The 20,613-nt window shown below is 59.8% G+C and overlaps 1 protein-coding gene across 3 annotated transcripts; it reads right to left on the bottom strand.

Annotated features, from left to right (window-relative positions):
* Nucleotides 1-3,811: 3,811 nt before the first annotated feature.
* On the bottom strand, nucleotides 3,812-20,257 carry LIPE (lipase E, hormone sensitive type). 3 transcript variants are annotated; one of them, XM_004598062.2, is made up of 10 exons: nucleotides 19,134-20,257; nucleotides 10,177-10,712; nucleotides 8,216-8,306; nucleotides 7,989-8,134; nucleotides 7,662-7,847; nucleotides 7,232-7,526; nucleotides 6,517-6,744; nucleotides 6,098-6,274; nucleotides 4,294-4,715; nucleotides 3,812-4,062 (listed from the first exon to the last, which is right to left on the bottom strand). In XM_004598062.2, the coding sequence occupies exons 1-10, from the start codon at nucleotides 20,056-20,058 to the stop codon at nucleotides 3,817-3,819; spliced, it is 3,252 nt and encodes a 1,083-aa protein (XP_004598119.2). In that variant the 5' UTR covers nucleotides 20,059-20,257; the 3' UTR covers nucleotides 3,812-3,816. The 3 variants fall into 3 exon arrangements, with proteins under 3 accessions (XP_004598119.2, XP_058530044.1, XP_058530045.1); XM_058674061.1 differs by lacking the exon at nucleotides 19,134-20,257 and adding an exon at nucleotides 17,209-17,780; XM_058674062.1 differs by lacking the exon at nucleotides 19,134-20,257 and adding an exon at nucleotides 11,891-12,023.
* Nucleotides 20,258-20,613: the final 356 nt, after the last annotated feature.

Raw genomic sequence — 20,613 nt, 5'->3', positions numbered from 1 at the left:
CTCTACCTGTGTTTTGTGTCTGTTGCACCTCTTTTATGTCTGCATCTTGCCTCTCCCTCGATGGGCCTCAATTTTTCCACTTGTAAAATGGGGATAATCATAAGAACCCCGCTGCCTGGGAGCTGTGAGATGGAAGATAACGCGCCGCAGTCAACAGCTCCAGACAGTGTGCCGGTATGATTACGTGTTATCTCGGTATCTGTGTTCCCTCTGGGTCTCACTGTCTTCTCCCATTGGAAGCTTCCTTGGAGGACAGCGATGTGGAAGGGTGTGCTGGGGCCAGGGCATCGCTAAGTCACTGCCCTCTCCATCTTTGGGTGTAGCACTGCCTTGGGACATTGCCCGGGGGCATAACCTGCCTCCCAATTCCACAAACAGCTTCACAAACTTGAACCCCAAGTCTGTCATCGCTGGCTGGGCAGGCCGGTGACTCTTAGGATCTGGTGTGTGCGTCCCCTCCCAGATTCCCTGGCCCTCCTCTTCCTCAGACTCGGAAGCCTGGACCTCCATTTCCTGCTTTCTCGGGTCCTCCTTCTGCCTCTTCCAGCGTTATGGTCACATGTCTTCAATCTCTGCCTTTCTCCCTCAGCCCCCCAGGATCTGGCGCGGGAATTGCTTGCTTAGAACCCTGACATCCCAAAGCGGAATGCCTGGTTCCAGTCCTGGTCCCTCTGCGCTTCCTCTGCAGCTTCTAGTAAGACCCGCGGATCACGCCAGATCTGTGCCACCCAGAAAACCCCATTCGTGGTCCTTCAGCCGCTGTGCAAAGCTACCTAGCCCCCCCTCGGTCTCTCCGGAGGCGGGCCTGAAGCGCCAGGCTCACGCGGAGCCTGGCTGTGATAAACTACGCATGACGTCCATCACTGTCAGCCAGCCAATAGACACTCAGCCTCACCCTTCCCCCGGCGCGATCCTTAATGGGCGGGACTCAAAGGCAGACAGTCATAGGCTCGCGGAGATGCCAGTCTCTGCCAAATCCGTGCGGGATTGGCTAAGAGAGCCGGTCCATGCGTCTGTCGGGCTGAGGCAGAAGGTGCCCAGGTCCGGCGGGCATTGCTGGGATTCTGGACCCAGCTCGGACGGGACGCGGCGCGGCTTGGTGAGCTTCGCGGCGGCGGGGGTGACTCAACCCGGCCGAGCGCATGTTCGCTTTGATAGCCACAAACCACCCGGGCGTCCGTCCATTTCCCCTCGCCCTCGTGCTTGGCTCTCGCCCCGCTGCCTGCCCTGCTCATCCTTTCGTTCCGTCCTTCCTGCCCACGTTAATTCCTTCAGTTTCCCTCCAGTAGCCACTGGCTCACGCTCGCCCACTCATTCCCGAAACATCTCCTGCGGTTCTCAGCCCTGCCCTCAGGGAGCCCAAGTCAGAGGCTGGCCAGCTGGGAGAGTCCCTTGGAGGATCAGGAGGTGCCGGGCAGGGATGGAGAGCCAGGGGTGTGGGGAGGGCAGGAGCAGCCAGGGACTGGCAGGAGGCCAGTCACCTCTGAGCGGCTGGACGAGGTGGGCAGAGGCCAGGCTAGTGGGGAGCCGCGGAAGAGTTTAGAGCAGGCGAGGGCCAGGTCGGAGCTGGGACTGGACGTAGCCCAGGGGTGGCTGTGGCAGGGACCCAGGCAGGTGAGGGTGGAGCTGGCGGCCAGGGGCTGAGGCCGAGAGGGTAGGGAGAGGGGGACAGGATGTGGGATGGGGAGAGGGGACAGGAAAAGGGAGCGGGGGTAAGAGGGTGGCAGCGGAGATGGGCAAGGGGTCCTAGGTGGCTGTGACGCCGGCCTGTGACCTGGGCCTGCAGCCCCCTCCCCACTACAGGCTCTGGGAAGTCATGAAGGAGTGCTCAGAGCGAGGGGTCCCTGCGCCCCACCCCCTCAGGAAACGCTGCCTTCCTGGTGGCTGTGAAACTTGTCCTAAGCACAACCCCCTGCCTCAGGGACCCTTGGATTCTCTCACCCACTGGCTGAGCCCCTCATTTCTGCACTGCCATGTCCCTGCCCCTTCTGTGGACGAGGTCAGCTGCCTCTTGCTGCGGCCTGAGGGTAATTTTTTTTTTTTAAGATTTATTTTTATTGGAAAGACAGATATGCAGAGAGGAAGATCTTCGTCTGTTGAATCACTCCCCAGGTGGCCGCAATGGCTCGAACTGAGCCCATCAGAAGTCAGGAGCCAGAAGCGTCTTCCGGGTCTCCCATGTGGGTGCAAGGTTCCAAGGCTTTGGGCCATCCTCCACTGCTTTCCCAGGCTACAGGCAGGGAGCTGGATGGGAAGTGGGACTGCCAGGACATGAACTGATGCCCATATGGGATCCTGGTGTGCACCGTGAGGACTTTAGCTGTTAGGCTATTGCGCTGGGCCCAAGGGTAATGTTTCCACCCTCACCCTCAGGCTGATTCCCTTCCTGCCTGGAACCCCTTTGCTTCCTATCCTCTTCTCTCCTGGTGAGCATCTTCTCTGCCCAGCTGCACTGCGGGGACCTTTCACTACCCACCTTCCATTTGCTGGGGCCCTCTCCTCATCTCCCCTGCCCACTTTTCCTGGACACCTCTCAGCCTGTTAGCTGCAGCCAGAAGTGAGCACTCAACCTGCACTTCCACTGCCTCCTGCAGGTCGCTTACCTTTGGTGGCATGTCCAAGACAGCCCTTGGCATCCTGCAGCCTGGCCAGACCCAGGGACCCTGCTCGCTGGTGAGCTTGTCACCACGCAGTGAGCTGTTGCGGCTCTAGGACGCTCTGTGCGGCCTCCCTGCCCTCCTGCGTCCTGGCCCTGGCCTCCGAGGCTGCAGTCGTGTCCTTTCAGACCATGCCCCGATGCCCCAGCAGGTTCGTGCGCCCCCCCTGAGCTGACCCCACTCTTTCCCACTGCAAGCACTGCCCCCAGTGACTGTCCAGTTGGACTGCAGGCCCTTCAGGATCCTCCCCTGATGACTCTGCCCTCCCCCTCGCCCCAGTCCTTGCTTTACACGTCTGATTGGCCAGGGTGAGGCCTTGGTCACTGCTCACTGATCTGGCATGACTTTCCTGCCAGGCAAACTGGTACTCATCCTTTAAGGTCAAGCTCTGGTCACCACCTGTGAAGCCCTACCCCACTGCTAGGACACATGGAACAGTCCGGGTGTCTCCCACCCCTTGCAGAATCAGGATCTGAAGCCCCTGGAGGCGGGCCCTGGGTATGTCATCTCTATCGTGAGTCCAGGACCTCTGAGGTGCCAGGCTGCAGGACTGTCACAGCTTGGCAGGGCTGGCCTGTGCAGTACCCAGGGCAACCAGTCTTTCTCGTTTCCTGTGTACTTGGCTTTAGGTCTATAGCGTTTGGATCCGTGGGGGCCCTTCCTGTCCAGCAGGTGATTTTCCCCCAGGGCCGAGAGGATGGTCCGTTTGTAGGGAGTCTGCTTACTCCCCACTCTTTCCCATAGTTCTTGCTTCCAAGTAGCTTGAGTCCGATGCTGCCCCCTGGTGGGCAAACACCCACCCTGTTAAAAAAAGAGGCCAAACTAATTAAATATTTTATTTACAATGGAAACCGATCTGCAGTGGCAGCAGAGGCGGTGGTGGAATGCAGCTCCCGCGGTCTGTGTGGCTGAGCCGGTGTGTGCGTGTGTTCTTCCCCCAGGCCGGGATCTGTTCTCGGTCCCCCACCCCTCCTCCCTCCTCGTGACCCCAGACTTAAGGCACAGCCCACCCCTCCCCACCGAGGAGGGGCCTAATGGGCCCGGGGGCCCTTTGCAACCGGTCCGGGAGCACATTCACCATGGAGGCCGGTGCGGGTGGAACAAGAGGTCTTTAGTGTGGCCCCTGCCTGCCCCTGTCCCCCGTTCCCCCCAACGTGACTCAGAGCGGTGGTGTGGTGGGCATGGACGCAGGCGCGGGTGCAGCTGCGGTGGGCTGCCCAAGCACGAGGCGGATGCGCTCCACGCACAGCTCAGCGGCCTGGCGTGTCTCGCGGCACAGCGCGGCCAGGCTCAGGAAGCCGTGTGGCAGGTCCTCCACCACGCGCAGCGTCACCGGCTGGCCCAGGCAGCGCAGGCGCCGAGCGAACATGACCGAGTCGTCCAGCATGGGGTCCAGCGCGCAGGCCTGCGGGCAGGAAGGAGGAATTGAGCTGGGATCCCTGGTTTCTGCATGGCTGCTCCTCTCCTTCATAACCCCACGTTTTCGCCTGGACTTGCCAGGCCCAGCTTCCCCTGCGCCTTGACCACATGCACAACAAACTTCCTCCTCCAGCTGTTAGGCCCAGGTCTCTCCTAGACCGCCCCTCCCAGAGCTCTCTTGCCAGGTGTGCCCACGCCCACCCCTGGCAGGGCTCACCACGATGTGCACGGGCGGCAGGGTCCTGAGCATGCTGTCAGGCGCCAGCAGCGGTGACATGAAGGGGTTCTTGACGATGGGTGATGAGTAGAAGGGCATTTGCGTGGGCCCCTGGCTGGAGATCCGCGGGTGGAAGCCTTCCGGGAAGGCGGCCCTGACACCCTGGTCTCTGTTCTTGGGGCTTTGCTCTTCCCTGGCCTCGGCCTCTTGGACTCCATCCTCAGGCCGCAAGAAGAAGTTGACATCAGAGGGTGAGGAGGGGCCCAGCGCCTCTGCTGACAGCGACATCTCGGGGCTGTTGCTGGTCTCGGAGCTGCTCCTTAGGCTCAAGTCCTTCACTGTCAGGTTCTTGAGGGAGTCTGTGCCCAGTGGGCCCTCAGGCTGGGCCAGGGCTGCGTCGGACACACTGCGGCGCATGGGCTCTGTGGGAGGGGTGTGAGTGAGCATGGCTCTGGCAGGCCTGTGGGTGGCTGGCAGGGAAGTTCAGCCGCTTGGTTGTTGGTGGTGGTGGAGTCCCAGTTCCCCAGGGTGCAACTTTTTTTTTTTTGAGTGAAGTGGAGGGAGTTATATGGTGTTCTTGGAGGTGGGACTATGTCCCAGTGGAGGGAGTTGTGTGTGTGCCATGACCAGGAAGGTGAAGAACAAGTTAGTTTTCCTGTAGGAGCCTGTTTTCCCGTCCTAACCAGTGAGATAAAAGTAGTCCTTAGCTTACAGGTGGGGAGAACTCTGAGATACTGCTGCCTCTGGGTCCAGCTGCCTCCCAGCCCCGGCGGGAGACCAAGACTTAAAGCCAGCTGAATCCTGAGCAGAGCCTTGTGGCTTCACAGGTGCTAATAAGGAGTACAGTAGATTCCCAGGGACCCCACATCTGGATCTGCTCTCAAAGGTTCGCATTCACCTGTACCCGTTGCCTGTGAGTGAGCAGTAGCCAGCGCCGTGGTGCCTGCGGGGTGCAGCTTCTGAGGGCCTCAGCTGCACTGGGTTTTCAGACTGCCGCTTACTACCAGGGCCACAACCCTATGATCGCAGGGTTGACTTTTTTTCCTCTCACTTGTCTGAAAATATGCAAAGGCAAAATTCTAGACAGTGTTCGAGAGTAAGTGTGTAAGTGCTGTGACACCCAGAGGGTCACTGAAGACAATCACGGGCACAGGACACAGGGTGCGGGCATCTGCTAAGAGCTGAGAGCTTGACACCAGTGGGTGCATGACTCCTCAAATGACCCAGCAAAGTGACTGTACCCATTTCACAGAGGGGCAAACCGAGGCTCACAAGTACTGCTGCCTGGCCGTGGTCGCCTCATGCCAGTGAGTAGCTAGCAGAGTGAAAAGCCAGACTGGAGTGTGTGCCTGTGGGGGCTGCACCCCAGTACCCAGTGGCCTGTGTCCCTCCAAATCTGCTCCCTTTTAATTGCTTTTTGTGTCACTGTCTGCATCCATTTGCGGATGTTTCTGCTGAACATGCCTCACGTGTGTTTTTGTCTCATCCTGGCTCCTGGGCCGCCCTCCCCACGGGTAGGCGCTCCTGCTGCTTTCCCAGAGTGCAGACCTTCTGAATGACGCTGTGTGGAGCGTCAGCTCCTGCCAGTGCTGGGCTGTCGGGTGACCCGGGCTCCAGGACTCCTGCCATTCCCGTGTGTGGGCTGTCACGGGGAGTGCAGTCTTTGTGGAGGGATCAGGGGTGGATATGAGGCAGAGCCCACCTGCAGCCTGGGCCCCAGCCCTTTTCCTGCCCTAGGATTCATGCTGTGCCAGGCTGTCCTTCTTGCTTGCCCTGGTGGGACGTGGAGGGGGCTGTCACATACCTGGCACAGGTGCTGAGCTCTTCTGGGTCTTGCGACCACTCAGCTCCAGGAAGGAGTTGAGCCACGAGGAGGCGCTCATCCGGAGATCTTTGAGCAACAGGGCAGTGTCCCGCCGCATGAGCCCCATCATGCCCAGCGCCTTCTGATCCGAGTCGGGCTGCTCCTCCATCTGTCCACCTGTGCAGTGTGTGTGCGGGACTGAGTCAGTCTCTCCTCCCAGCCCAGTCTAACACATGCAAGTATGGGTTTCTATGCTCCAGGGACCTAATATTGTCTGCCTGCCTTAAAAGGGACAGGCAATCTCTGTCCAGGCCCACTTTCTTAGTTCCAGGAGTCCAAGCTCACCCCTGCCCACTCTTCCGGCAGAGCCAGGAGTCTGGGCCCCAGCCTGTTCCTGCAGGACACAGCAGGTGCCTCACCAGCGTAGGCGCTGACACACTTGGAGAGCACAGTGAGCGGCAGCAGGGGGTCCATGAGGCTCAGCAGGCGGGATGGGGAGGCGGCCGACTGCAGCAGTGTGGCTGGGTAGGCTGCCATGATGCCGTCTGGCACCCGTACGCCATAGGCTGCTGCCCGGAGGGACACGGTGAAGCAGAGGTTGCCGCCGGCGCTGTCCCCTGCGAGGCAGATGCGCTCCCCTGTTGAGCCTGGTTTTGGAGAGTGGGGAATGGGGCCTGGTCAGAGCCTGGCAGGGCTGGGCACCAGGCAGGGAGGGCAGGGAGCAACTCAAGCTCTGGGTTAGGAGAACTGGCTTCTATGGGGTGGGGTGCGGAGCTCCACAAAGTCTAGTAAAGACTGGTAAACCAAGGCAGGGGTCTGGACCCATTTGGTGGATCAGGAAGACTTGGGACATGGAGAGATCCAGAGGAGATTGTGGGATTGGGGGGACATCACAGGCTGGGGAGTGGATGGTCAGGATGCAGTGCCAGGCAGGCTGTAGCCTGTTGCACATCTCCCAAGATGGTGGGATTTCAGGAGGGAGCAGGGGTGGAGCAAGTGGGGGTGAAGGATGAGACCAGAGGAGGAGGAAGTGGTCGACGGTGGGAATGGGGTGAGTGGGTAGCCGGAGGGGGAAGGTCAGGGTGAGGACAGGGGCAAGTGGAGGATGCCTGTGTGTGAGGCGGGGGGGCTCACCGAGGAGGGCGCAGTGTTTGATGGCCCAGCAGTAGGCGTAGAAGCACTCCTCCAGGGCGCGAGGGAAGGGGGCCTCAGGTGCCAGGGAGTAGTCGATGGAGAGGATGGGGACGCCCAGCTCTTGGGCCCAGCTCTTGAGGTAGGGCTCGTGGGATTTGGAGGTCTGGGCCACAAAGCCGCCACCATGGATGTGCACCACCAGCGACCGGGAGCGGGGAGCCTGCTGCAAGCGGGACCGCAGCTCCAGGCTCCGTGGGCCCTCAGACTTGACCAGGTTGTTGAGTTCCTCACTGTCCTGCAGGGAGGGAGACGGAGGTTGGAGAGGGTCTGCCTGGGTCGTGCTCTCTCCCCGGGGCATGTGGCTTTTGGGGTAGGTGTGGGGAGTATTTCTTGTCTCTGCGCCTGTTCTGGGCTGAGGCCAGGGCCTTACCTGTCCTTCCCGCAGGTCATAGGAGATAAGTCTGACGAGGACAGGCCCAGGACCCGAGTGGGCCGAGGGGGGTGAGATGGTCACCGTGAGCTTGGGGTCAGAGGTCAGCGGCATGTTAAAGGGCTCGGGTGGCAGGCTGATCAGCCGGCTTACTCTCACGTTAGCCGATGCCATGTTGGCCAGAGACTGGGAGAAGGAACAGAAGGGGTGCTGGGGAGGGGGCTGCCTGTGGGGGGCCCCTCAGGCCTCCCTGCTGATCCCCAGCATTCCCCTTCCCTAGAAGGCCGTGTCTCCAGGCCTTGGCGTTCCTGTCTGTGACAGGCTCACCGAGAGCACCTCGATCTCTGTGATGTTCCAGAAGGCCTTCCAGAAGTGCACATCCAGGTTCTGTATGATCCGCTCAAACTCGGCCCCGCGCAGCTCCGGGTCAATGGCAAAGCGGCCGCTGGTGAAGAGGGAGCTGGCAGTCACACCTGGGGGTCGGGAGGGGCGTCAGGCAGCTCAGGCAGTGAGGTGAGGGACAGGAGGGGTAGTGGGCAGGGCCTGACACTCACCGAGACCCGTCTCGTTGCGCTTGTAGTGCTCCCCGAAGGACACCAACCCAATGGAGATGGTCTGCAGGAAGGGCCGGATGGCGGGCGTGAACTGCCGGGAGAAGGGCAGGGGCATTCGCTCAGCAGGCGTTCCCTGAGCCTCTGCTGCGGGCCAGGCACACAGGACCTGGTCATAGAGTAGCGTCTTCACTGAATGATGAATGGCGCAAAGGAAAAGGCCACCTACACAGGATGATGAGGGGTGGGTAGCTGAAGAAGAGAACACAGCAGATGCCAAAGCTCACAGTGCCAGGAGCCAAAGCCAGGGGCGGGGTGGGCAGAGCTGAGGTCAGAGAAGTGAGGGAGCTGCAACAGGGCTACAGCTGAGCCATGAGATGCAGGGAGGGGTGGCAGAGGTGGGGACAAGGCGCCAAGGGGTGGTTATGGGGTAGGAGGCAAACAGTGGTGGCCCAACAGGGGCAGAGACAGCCCAGGTAGGGAGACAGGTCCACTCAGGTGAGCATGGCAACTGTGGGGGAAGGAGGAGACACCGTGTCTAGGAGGGAGCAAATGGTTCATGAAGGGCGTGATGAGACAGCATTGGGGGAAGCAAAGCCACAGGAGGCCGGGGCAAGGGCCGCCAAGGTTCCTCTGTTCGCTCAATACACACGGGCTGAGGCCCTGTGCTACGCTGGCCACTGGGGCTGCAGCATGGACGCAGCAGTGGCTGCAGTGGGGGTGGCTTTCCTGCCCCTAGCAGCTGGGCCTGCACACAGTGGCTGTCAGGTGGCCCTGCTCCTGGCTGCAGGCCCAGTGGGCCAGAGAGCATGGGGTTCCTGGCCACTGAGGCTGGTTCAGGCGGTGCTAGGAGCTCTTTCCCGTGACATCCATTTCCTAGCCAGTATTTGTGAATTCAGCCCCGGGGCAGGGCAGGCTCCCAGCCTGGGGCGTCAGGACAGCTGGGCCTGCAGGCAGAAGTGGGACAGAAGGCTCTGATTGCTCAGGTAGTCAGGGAGAGGGGGAAGGTGGAATAAAGGGGTGCCAGCCTTGAGGGGCGTCACACAGCTACAGGTGCTCCTGCTGCTGGTGGTGGGGCGTCCCTGGTGCAGCTGGGGTGTGAGGGCTCAGGCACTGACTCCACACAGGGACATGCTGTGTTTTCACTCTGAGCTCCTGTTTTCTCCCGACTCTGAGGGCTGTGTCTCTCTGAGGCTGGTCTGGGAGAAGGTAAGACCAGGAAGGAGAGCGGCCATCAGGGCTTCTCACTGTCGCCGGCACTGAGGGGCTCGGCACTCTCCCCCTCCTGACAGTCCTTGCTCTGCAGCTCCCTGGGGAGAGTGGAAAAGCCTGGATCCCAATCTCACAGCTGATGGCTGGTACCCTCCCTCCCAGACCCCAGAGGGGATGACTCCGGAGGGACAGGGACAAGGCTGCCTCCCCTCCGGGTCTCAAGCTTGACTGACTCCGGGGAAGGGAGCAGCAGGTCACATACAGCAGGGAGTGAGGGGCTGGTGTTGGGTTGTGGCAGGTGAACCATCACAGCACTGGCCTTCCATGTTAGAGTGTCAAAGAGCCAGCTCCCTGCTAATGTGCCTGGGAGGGTAGAGGAGAAGGTCCAAAGGCTTGGGCCACCCTGCCGCTCACATGGGAGACCTGGATGCAGTTGTTGTTGGATCAGCCCTGGCCAATACAGCCACTGGGGAATGTACCGGCACATGGAAGATTTCTCTGTTATTTCCAATCAAATAATTAAAACAAGTAAACCAGAGTGAGTGACTTTCCTGGGGCGGGGGGAGGTCAGGCAATACAGAGGAGTGGGCATCCTGGTGAGTTAAGATTTCTTACAATATGGAGGATCTGGCCTGTGCTCCAGCCAACTTCCATTTTCCCTGTCTGTCTCCTGAACCCAGGAATACCGAGCATTGTGGTTACTCTACCACTGGACCGGGCCGGGGCCGAGGGGCAGGGAGCAGGGTACTCACCTGGAAGCCCAGGCAGCGGCCATAGAAGCAGCCCTTATGCAGTGTCACATACTCGCTCAGGAAGTCAGCAGTGAGCCTTTCGTCACCCTCAAAGAAGAGCCCCCCTGGCTGGTTGGTAGCCAGCAGGCGCTGGGCGTAATAGGCCAGGGCGCGGAGCTGGGTGAGGGCAGCCAGGTAGGCCTCCAGTTCGGCCAGGTTGTGCCCAGTGCGGAAAAAGATGCTGCGGCGGTTGGAAGCCACATAGCGGGATTTGTGCAGCAGGTGCGCCAGGCAGCAGCGGGCTGTGTGCACCAGGCTGCGGAAACCATTGGCTGGTGTCTCTGCGTCCAGGTCGAAGATGTGTGCTACGCTGAGCAGGCGGGCTAGGGCTGGCTCCAGCCCCAGCGCCTGCTCCCGCACGCCCGCAAAGACGGCTGACAGTCGGCGTGCTGTTTCCCCAGGGCCTTGGCTGGAGAAGAATGCCATATTGTCTTCTGCCACGGTCACCAATGACTGGGTCATTGTGTGCAGGTCCATGCTGTGTACAAGCCTTGAGGCTGTGGGCAGGTGGGGTTGGTTTGTTAGGCAGGGCTGGATCACCCTCACTGGCTAGGGCCCTGAAGTCCAGGCTCCCAGCCCTTCCTCCCTCAGTCCCCGGAGTCTATGACCCCAGACACAAAAGTCTAGGCCCAGCCCTCCTCCCTCACACCCAGGGGTTCCTGTTGTCTCCTCTTTGGGACTCAGAACCCTGTTGTCCTTTGTCTTGTCCTCCTGCGGCCCAAGGAGTCCAGACATGCCACTGAACCCACAAAGAATCTGGTTCCCCGGCTCCTGCAGCTCTCCTGTGATCCCAGTGTCGGCCAGCGTTTCCTGTTTTCAGGGATCCGAGTTCAGGCACCTGTCTGTGCTTATTCTCCCGGGCCCAGGCACCTCTCAGGTTCAAAGCCTGGATCTCAGTCCGCCATCTGCCATCTTTCCTCCTTGGGCCCCAGGTGTCACGTTCTTCCTCTTCAGCCCCAACTCACTCAGTCTGAATCCTAGAACCTGGTTCCCAACCCCAGCTCTGCTCCTGAACCCAGGGGGCTCTTCTCTAGCGTCCTGAAATCCTGGTCCCTCAAGTCTGCTTGTAGAACCCCCCTCCAAACTCCAGCTGCACCCCTACCCTCAATCCTCTGTGAGGTCCCCAAGTCTCAGTCTCACTTCTCTGTCATCTGCATCTCCTGGCCTTCAACCCTGCTCGCTCGGCCGGCGCACAGCCTTGCCTCCTGTCCACGGCAGTGGTGCTCATCGCCGCGGCCGACCTTGAGCTCAGCCCCACGTCAGACCTGTGCGAGGGCTCTCTGCGTTTGCGCATTTAGTGCTTTAACTCCTGTGTGACCTGGATGCCTGCATTCAGGTCTGTTGCTACTAGCACCCCCAATTCGCAGGAGAGGAAACTGAGGCCCAGGCTTCCAGAACCTGCCCTGTCCTATGCTGGGCTCACCAGACCTCAGGGATGCCCTGTGGTTTTCCCTCCAAGATCCTTGTCCTTCTGGGCACCATAGCAGCTGTCACTCAGGTTTCCACACCCTGCCCCTGTCCCCCTTGGTGGGGGTTACTGCCACCATTCGCCCCAGGGACTCTTCTGTCCCAAAGCTGGACTCCTGGGTGCCTGGCCCCTGTTCTAGAGGAAGGCGTCTGTCTCCTCTCCCCTCCAGGCCCTGAGGAATGGCCCCTCAGCCTGCCCTGTACTCACCCCTCCCAGGCCTCTGCAGAGTAGGAGCTCCCCAGGCTGGGACTGCTGCTTTGTGGCTGGTGCCAGTGGCAGCCTGGGGTGATAAAGCAGCGGAGGGCGGCCTGCCTGGGGTGTGGCCACTGTGCCACCTCCCACCCAGAAAGGACAGTGAGAGAACCACGTGCTATAAACAGAACAGTGCCCTGTAGCTGAGGCAAAGGCTGGTACCCAGTCAGCCAGACAGTACCACCCTGCCAAATCCAGAATCCTTTGAAGCCAGGGGCCCCGGTCCCCAACCCCCTCCTCCCTAGGGGCCCAGGAGTCCCAGCCTCTGCCCTCAACAAACAAACTGTCCCCTCTCACCCAGCCAGGCTGTTCTCTCTCTACCCGGAATGGACGCAGGGAGCCAAAGGCCCAGTGATTTCAGCTCCCGCCCCCAGGCTGGTCCTGGCACTGCAGGCCCCAGCTGCTGGGGGGAGGGGGTGGTGAGAAGGGGTAGCCTGCCCTGCCTGTCCCTCCTGGGAGGACAGAAGCCGATTAAGGATAGTGCCAAGCTCAGCCAGGGGCCTGAGTCGCAGGCCCTCCTGGGGGTTGCTCCCACACTGGGTGCACAAGACTGCCCCCTCTGCTTTAAGCCCACCCTCACCAAACTGTGGTGGCTCAGACACCTCACCTGCGTCTCTTGCTCTGAGCACCGGGCTGTTTCCCACCCTCTCGGTGCTCCCTGGCCACTCCTCCAGGTCTCAGATAGGAATCGCCGTGGTGGAGGCCCATCATTGCCAGGATACTCAGCATCTGTCCTTCCCAGCTTTGTGCACACTTGGTAATTACATTTTTGTTTACACCTAGCTTGTCTCTCTCCTGAGACAGAACCCCTTTTATGGAGCCCTGGAGCTTCTAGTCATGGGGGGAGTGGCTTTAAGGAAGAAGAGCTATGTAAGCATGGGGGCCTCCCAGGAACCGCTGCGCACAACAGACAACAAAGGGGAGTGGCAGAGAGGGGGCGGCCCTTCCCCCAGGGCTGGCAGACAGACAGATGGACACAGCGAGGCACCATCTAAGCCTGGCAGCTGGGAAAGTGAGATCCTGGCCACAGCACCTGCTGAGAAGTCCTGGATGAGTGTCACCTAATTGCCCCTGGCCATCCTGCCCTGTGGGGTGGGGGTGGGGGTGGGGGGCTGCACATGTGGGGCTTGCTCTTTGGGCTGCTGCAGCCTCGCTGCCACGGGGACCAGGCAGGGGCACCTGGTGCCGTCTGACGCACTGCAGTTTACTCTTCATGCTGTCTGCCACCTAGATTACAGGTTCCCTGATGGCGGGGACATCTGTCGGTTTGGTTCAGCCCTGGGTCTGGCGCACGATCAGCGCTTGGGGAATGGTGACGCTGCGATCTCTCACTTTACACACTCAGTCTCGTGTGCTTCCTGTCTGTGGGAGATGATCTGTATGAAGGCCATGGACAGACAAGAGCTCCAACCCAACAGGACCCTTGAGTGAAGCGATGGGGAAGGGGCTGGGTGATTCGAGGGCCCTGCCCTTTGGCCTGTTCTAGGCAGAGCTCCCTGAGGGCTGGGTCTGATGGAGCTGGGCAGGAGGGGTATTGAGGTTGCCAGGAACTTGCTGAGAATCCCAGGCAGAGGGCACTGGGGCAGGGGCAGGCCCACTAGGGCCATGGGTGAGGAGTCAGGCAGAGGTGGCGCCAAGGGAGATTGCGGGGGGTAGTGTCTGGCTGACTGGATATCAGCCTTTGCCTTAAACAACTACAGGCCAAAGGGGTCCAGCATGAATGTTGGCTCCTGGGAACTAGGCAGGAGGAAGAAGGGTGGTGGGAAAGAAAGGTTGGGGCATGGAGGAAAGGTCAGGTCTGGGGCCTGGGATGGGAACAGGCTCTGAATGTGGGTGGGAGGGGAGGGCCTCTGAAGCAGGTGGGGACAGCCGACTACGGTTGCTCCTGAGAAGTGTGTGCAAACGAGCAACGCTGTTCACAGCTGCCGTGCGCCGAGCAGTGTTCTCCTTGTCACCCTGCAACCTGCCAGGCAGGGACCGCTAGTGTCTCCCTATGGCAGGTACAGACGGGTGGCCGATCACCTTGGGTCACAGAGCCAGCCGGAGGGCAGCTTGAGGATGACCCTGTGGGCTCCTGCTGGTGTCTCCAGTGTGTCTGTGCTGTTTGAGCTCTGGTTGCGCCTCAGCTGTATGGCGTGTGTGTGTGAACATTATGGCATGTTCTGACACCTTCACATTTCTGGGTATGTCTGAGGTCCATGTGGGTGTTTCTTGGCCTGTGATCATAACCAGCTATTTCTCTCAGCTTGTGGGGCTTGCGTGGGCGCGTGTTGCCGTTATGTAGGAATACAAGTACATGTGTATATGTATGTACCCATGTGTCCTGGTCAGCTTGCATGCGTGTACGTGCGTGTGTGTTTGTAGAAAACACTTCTCTCTATCTGCTCAAGCTAGAGGCCAGGCCATGCTCCTGCCCACACCCCCGCCCAGTCTACCACCCAGCCCCGTCCCACGGGCTCTCCAGGAGCCTCTAGAACCTGGCCTGCCCCCAGCTCCAGGCTGCAACTGCCTCATCTGGATGATCCTGACCCTCTGTGTGTCTGCTTGTATCCTCTGTAACAAAAGCAGCAAAATCCCGTCACCCATTCCCAACCTTTCAGGACAGGGTCTCCCCAGGCAGGCGCCACCCTCCTGGCTTCCCGTGCCTGCCTCTGTGCCACTTCTGCCCCAGCCTTAGCCAGCCTCCTCTCACCACGCCTGCCTCCCCCCAGCCCCACCTCCCTCTGCCTCAAGGTCTCTGCTCTTGCTGTCCTCCTTGTTACCCCCGCCCATCCTTGGGTTCAATGTCATCCCCTTGAGAGGTCTCTCTCCCTCATTCTCCTCTGTTGTATCCGTCACAGCTGACCAGCACAGCCTTAGGGGGAGCATTTGGTGCAGCTTTTAAGGACTGCTGCTTGGACTGTCTGCATCCCACATCAGAGGGTCTGGGTTCGAGTCCCAGCCCTGCTCACCATTCCAGCTTTGCGCGCAGGTACACCCTGGGAGCTAGTAGTGCTGGCTTAAGTGCTCGGGCCCCTGGCACTCACAGGAGAAATCTGGATGGACTTCCCGGCGTCTAGATTTGGCCTGGTCTAACCTTGACTGTTAATGCCATTTGGGAGATGTCTTATTTTCTGTCTCTCTGCCTGTCAAATAATTTCTTTGGAGACTTATTTTTATTTGAAAGGCAATTTTTACAGAGAGAAAAAGGAGAGGCACAGAGAAAGATCTTCTACCTGCTGGTTCACTCCCCAAGTGGCTGCAATGGTCAGAGCTGAGCCCATCTCAAGTGAGGAGCCAACAGTTTCCTCTGTGTCTCCCATGTGGGTGAGGGTCCCAAGGCTTTGGGCCCTCCTGAACTGGGCAGGGAGCTGAATCAGAAGTGGAGCAGAGGGGACACAAACCTGTGCCCCTATGGGATGCTGGCACGACAGGCAGAGGATTAGCCTGTTGTGCCACTGCCCTGGCCCCTCAAATACTTTTTGGAAGTTTACAGTTATAGTGTTTAACAGCTATGTCTGCAGCTCAGCTGTGAGTGTATCCTGCTCAGCCCCAAGCACAGGTTGCTGAATGGATCAGGGCAACTGGAGCCTCACACCAGACTCTGGCGCAGAGCAGCTGTGAGACCACCCACTGACTCGGGATGGGCCAGGTGAGCAAGCCAGGTGGCCTCAGGCGCTCAGTGTCATCATCTGGGAAATGGGGTGATCCTACTGACACGATGAAGCTGATGACAGGGCCTGCTCCAGCTAGCCCCGATGCCCTTGGGGTGGGGGTGGGGTATGATTTACCCACTTGAGGCCTGACACCAGGGAGTCTCAGGAAATGACAGGCCAGGTTCCTGGAGCTTGGGGGGCAATGAGCCTTGGTGAGTAGGTGGGCCTTGAGCTCGTGGGTGGGGATGAGCCTTGGTGAGTAGGTGGGCCCATGAGCTTGTGGGTGGGGCTGGCTGGGCCCATGCAGGGAGCCCTACCCAATCAGATTCCGACTGCTCATGACAACCCTAGGGGAAGCGTGATTATTAATATCCCCGTGTTGCCACTCACGCATTCCTTCAGTTATTAATCCAGCAAACATCTGAGCGTCTGTGTGCCTGATAACACCAGGCTCTGACAACACAGGTAAACAGGGCAGGCAGCGACCTGCTCTTAGGGTGGTCACTGTCACGCGGGACCGACAGCAATCACCTGCGTCCCTCCCGAGGCTTTGCTGTCCCCTCATCCAAACCCGGCCTCCTCCCCCCTGCTGCACCCCCTCATCCAGTCACCACCAGTGCTGTCCCCTCTGCCCCCTAGGAACTTCTGGAGCCCAGCTCCCTTCTCTGGTCCAGGTCTGTTAGTGCAGCACTTCTCAAGCCCATTTCATAACAGAGGCAAGGAAGACGGGAACTCCCGCCCAGCACATTGTTGCTCCTAGCCTGGGGACCAGAGTCTGACACCCATGGTCTGCGCTGCCCTAGGGAATGCCATCCTGCTCACCAGGCTCAGTGTGGTGCTGTGTGCCACAGTGAGTGCCCTGAGGCTCCCGTCTGAGCCCTGAGCCTCTCTAAGCCTGTCTGCGCCCGCGCATGTGCATCCGAGGCCATGCTGCTGGCTGGCTAATGACCCAGTGCAGGCAGAAGGGAAGATGGGGGTCCCTGGGGCTAGGGGGCCATGCCAGTCTCCTTGCATGGGAACTTCAGATGCAGGTCTTTCCCTGGACAGACAGACCTGCTCTCTGGAAGCAGTGGGGCAGCTGGTCTGAACAGGTGCAGGGACAAGGATGGGATGGACGCCTTGGTGAGCCGGAGTTGTTGGGGGGAGGGGGACAACGGGGGAGCTCCGCTGTACTCACCACAACGAGGCACCCATTCCTGACATTTTCTGACTCACTCCTAAACTTCCTCTTTGGGGTAATAGAAGGCAAACTTCTCTACGATCCTCTCAAGCCCTCTGATTATTAGCGGGGTGGTGGTGAGGGGGACACGGGGGTCGGTAGCAGCAGCAATTGCACCTTGAACCCATGGGAGACACACAATCCGAGTGAGCGGGACCCTTCCCACCCTCACCCAGTGGGAACCCTGTTCCAAGAGGCTTGCATTTCCAGGACTCTGCTCCCAACACGGTCCTGCACGCATCCTTCTCCAAATAACTCGTCCCCGCGCACCCTCGCAGGACAGCCACCGGCCAGTGCGCGCGCTCCCCCGTTCTCAGGGCTGTGGGTCCGTCCACTATCCACCTCCCCACCCCAGTCTCCCGCCGGCAGGATGTGCTGGCTTCCTTCCCCGGCTGGCTCGACCCCTTCAGTGCGCTCACCTTTGGCCTTGCCTTTACGCCACCGCCGGCGACTGCGGGTCCTCGACCCCTCGCTGGCCCTCTTCGAGGCCCGGGCCCCGTCGGCCCCATCGGCCCCATCGGCCCCGGTGGGCCCCGTGCCCCTGGCCGACTCCATCAATTCTCGGCGGTCCCAGCGCGGGGGCCAATTCCAGCCGCCAGGTCCCGCCCCGAGGGCCAATCCTTACTACACACCACCGCCGGGCCCCCATCGCACCCAATCCCGGGCTCGCTGCTCTGCAGGATCCTCCCGCCCAGCACTCGTGGCCGCGCCTCCCCGGGCCCGGATCCCGCCTCCAGCTCCTGGAGGGACGGCCTGGCCAGGCCTGGCCTCGCCCACTGCGCTCGTTAAAGGGCCCGCGGCCAAGGACGAGTTTGCAGCCCAGGAGGCGGCCAAAAGCGTCCTCCGGGCAAGGTCTAACCTGGGAGCCTGGAGGTCACCTCTACCGGGGAAATTCAGATCGTCTCTCGGGCCGGGCTTCAGCCTCGCTATCTCCACTCACCTTCCCACGCTGGGATCCCCTAGAACGCGGCCCGGCACGCCTGCCCGCCCGCCCGCTGGAAGGGGACATGGGGCGCTGCGGAGCCTCCTCCGGGAGGCGGGCGCTTCGAGGCGAGGCCGGAGCGGGGGCGCCAGCCCAGGAGGTGTGGCTCGGCCTGGGAGCCTTGCTTGGAGGAAGCCTCGCCTTTCCCCCTCCTCCCCGGTCCGCTGCAGTCCCTCTGTGGGTTCTTTATCTCTCCACCCTCGCTCTCCTCTCCTCCAGGGAAGCCGAGGGGAGGCCGGAGGATGCCGGGCGCCTGCGCACTGGCTGGCCGCGAGGAGCGGAAGGAAGGGCAGCAGCGCGTGTCCAGAATAAAAGGCGGGAACCCGTGGAGGCGCGAAGCTCGCGCCTGCGCACCGGAAGCCAACTGCCGCTGAGGAGAAAGCGGCGTCGTTGGCGGTGGTCGCGGAAAACCAGGCCCTGGAAGCCCTGACAACTTGTATTGTCTTCAGGGTCGGGAAAATGGAAGCCCTGGTGGCTCCTCTCTTCCCAAAGGACACAAGCGCTCCAACCTTGGAGGGCGCTAGTTACCCAGTGCTCCTCAGCACTGAGAGAGGCCGCCTAGGTTTTCTCGAAGATACCACCATGGCGGCCTCCCGGGAGGACTATGGGCGTATGGGTGCCGGCACCTTCAGGATAGGTCCTGCAATGGTTCCTGCCCCCTCTCGGGATACCTCAACGAGTCACCCCCAATTCCATGGACAGAACTGCGTGGTGTCTGGTTCTACGCGTAGGAGTTTAGAGGAGGAGGGTCAGGGCCTGCAGAGAAGAGCCGTTGAAGGTGAGGAACAGGGGGACTCCTGGGCCCACCCCACCGATGCCACTTGTTTCCCTTCTCTCAGGCTCCTGACCTGGGACCTCGTGGCTTCCAGAGTGCCCTGCTGCCCGAAGCCCCAGGGCATTGGCAGCCAAAGTTGGCAGCCAAGGACAGACCTGGGCAGCTGCGACAGGGTTCTGCTTAGGTGCCTGCAAGCTCCCCGAGGGCAAGGGCCACTTTCAGAGCTGCCCTGGAGCAGCTGCCAGATCAGGTGCCCGGGCAGAGGCTGAATGTTGACGAGCCCTGGGACAAGGGGCCAGCTGCCCAGCCTGGAGCTCGCCCCACCTCACGGGTGTGCTGGATTTCCCAAGCCCTGGTAGGGAGGCAGCCTGCAGCAGGGCGGAGGCAGAACGCCCAGTTTGCCACTTGCCAACCGAACCTCCCTTTTGCAAGACGCTTTCCTTCCCCATCTTTACGCCTCACCTCCCAAATGGGGATGTAGATCTTTATCTCACAGGATTATTGAAGGGTGACCTGGCTAACCCTACTTACGGTATGAACGGAGGACTGCTCCTAAGAGGCCCTAGCTGGTGCGGATTCAGACTCACCGGTGTCCCGGTAGTGTCTGTGACTCAGGAGGCTGGCTTTCTTCCCATAGAACAGCCGGCCATGTCCTGATAGCCCCTCCTGACTAGATTTCTCTTTGAAGATTGGCATGTCTTCCTGCACCCCGGCTTCACCTCTCACACCTAGAATATCTGTGTCTGAATATCCGCCTTCTGATTCTGAGTCGGAATCCATGGCCCACTCCAAAAACGTCTTCCATTCTTGGGGAGGCGCCTGTGTGGATATCTCTTGCAGTGTTGTGGGGGTTTCTTGCGGATTTCTCATGGGGAAATGGTCCTCGGTCAAAGATTCCCGCTTGGAGTTGGCTCCCTGCCCTGGAGTTGTTTGCTGAGCCAGAGATTCTGGGAGTTGGCGCCTGTCTTGGGATGCAGGTTCAGCCTGGGCAGGTGGGCCCTTTGTGGATGCATGTTTAGAATGCTGGGCTGCGGGGAACTCTACCGGTTCAAATACTGCCTTGATTACACGATCTTCTCTCAATTCTGATTTCCGTGGAGTTGTTGATTCTTTCCTTGGGCTGAGTCCCTGCCGGGAGGTGGCTTCCTGTGGCGTGAGGGACAGCCTTTGGATGGGAGGTGATGGTTGTGTAGACTCCTGTGAGGCAGCAGGTCCCTGCTGTGGTACAGTAGGTTTTGGTTGGGGTCCAGGTTGCTGCTGGGGTTTGGCTTCAGGCTGAGCAAGGGCTTCCTGCTGGGTGGACGTCCTTTGCTGTGAAGGAGGCTCCTGTCGGGCACTGGATTCCTGCAGAGTCTTTGTCCTTGGCTTGGCTGTCTTCTCTGGGTGAGGCTGTGGCGGGGTCCTGGGCGTCTGCTCTGACTCAGGTGTCTGATCTGTCTTAGGCACTGACTTAGAACCAGGTTCTAATGTTGCTGTCTCCTTCGCAGAAGAGGTTGATGTCCCAGGATTCATCCTTCTGGGTGCCTTGGGCCTTCCTCTTCACAGATGTGTCATGATGGTACCTCGCTTGGTGTTCCACTCCTTCATCCTGGCATCCCTGGTTTTCCTTTTTAAGGCAGCTGACTATAGGGCTGACACTGCTGCCCCAACTCCTGTGCCCGGGGTGCTCCTTCTTTCGAGGTGGGAGAATTAGGGATAGGAGCAGGCTGTGTGCTTAGTAGAGGGGAGGGGCTTGTCCTCTTGTGTCATAATAGGGCCCCACCCCATTCATCATTCAGTTAAAATGTTTTTTCCCATTAGGCAAGCATCCCAATTTCGTCTTCTGTGTAGATAGACAGAAACCATATTCTAGTTGAGTGGTCCCTTATTTCCTCACTTTTTGATCTTTGAGAAATGGGCCAGAGGGGAGGCATTGTCTATTCTGGCTACATTAATTTTTTGCACGTTATTTATTCATACAAGAGGTCACTGGTTTAAACTGCTTATACTGTTCTGATCACTCCCATGCTATATAATAAATGCATAATATAAACATTATATATATATATATATATATATATAGTTTTT

This window comes from Ochotona princeps, chromosome 16, assembly GCF_030435755.1.
Source record: "Ochotona princeps isolate mOchPri1 chromosome 16, mOchPri1.hap1, whole genome shotgun sequence".
NCBI lineage: Eukaryota > Metazoa > Chordata > Mammalia > Lagomorpha > Ochotonidae > Ochotona > Ochotona princeps.
This window is presented reverse-complemented; position numbering and strand designations above follow the sequence as displayed.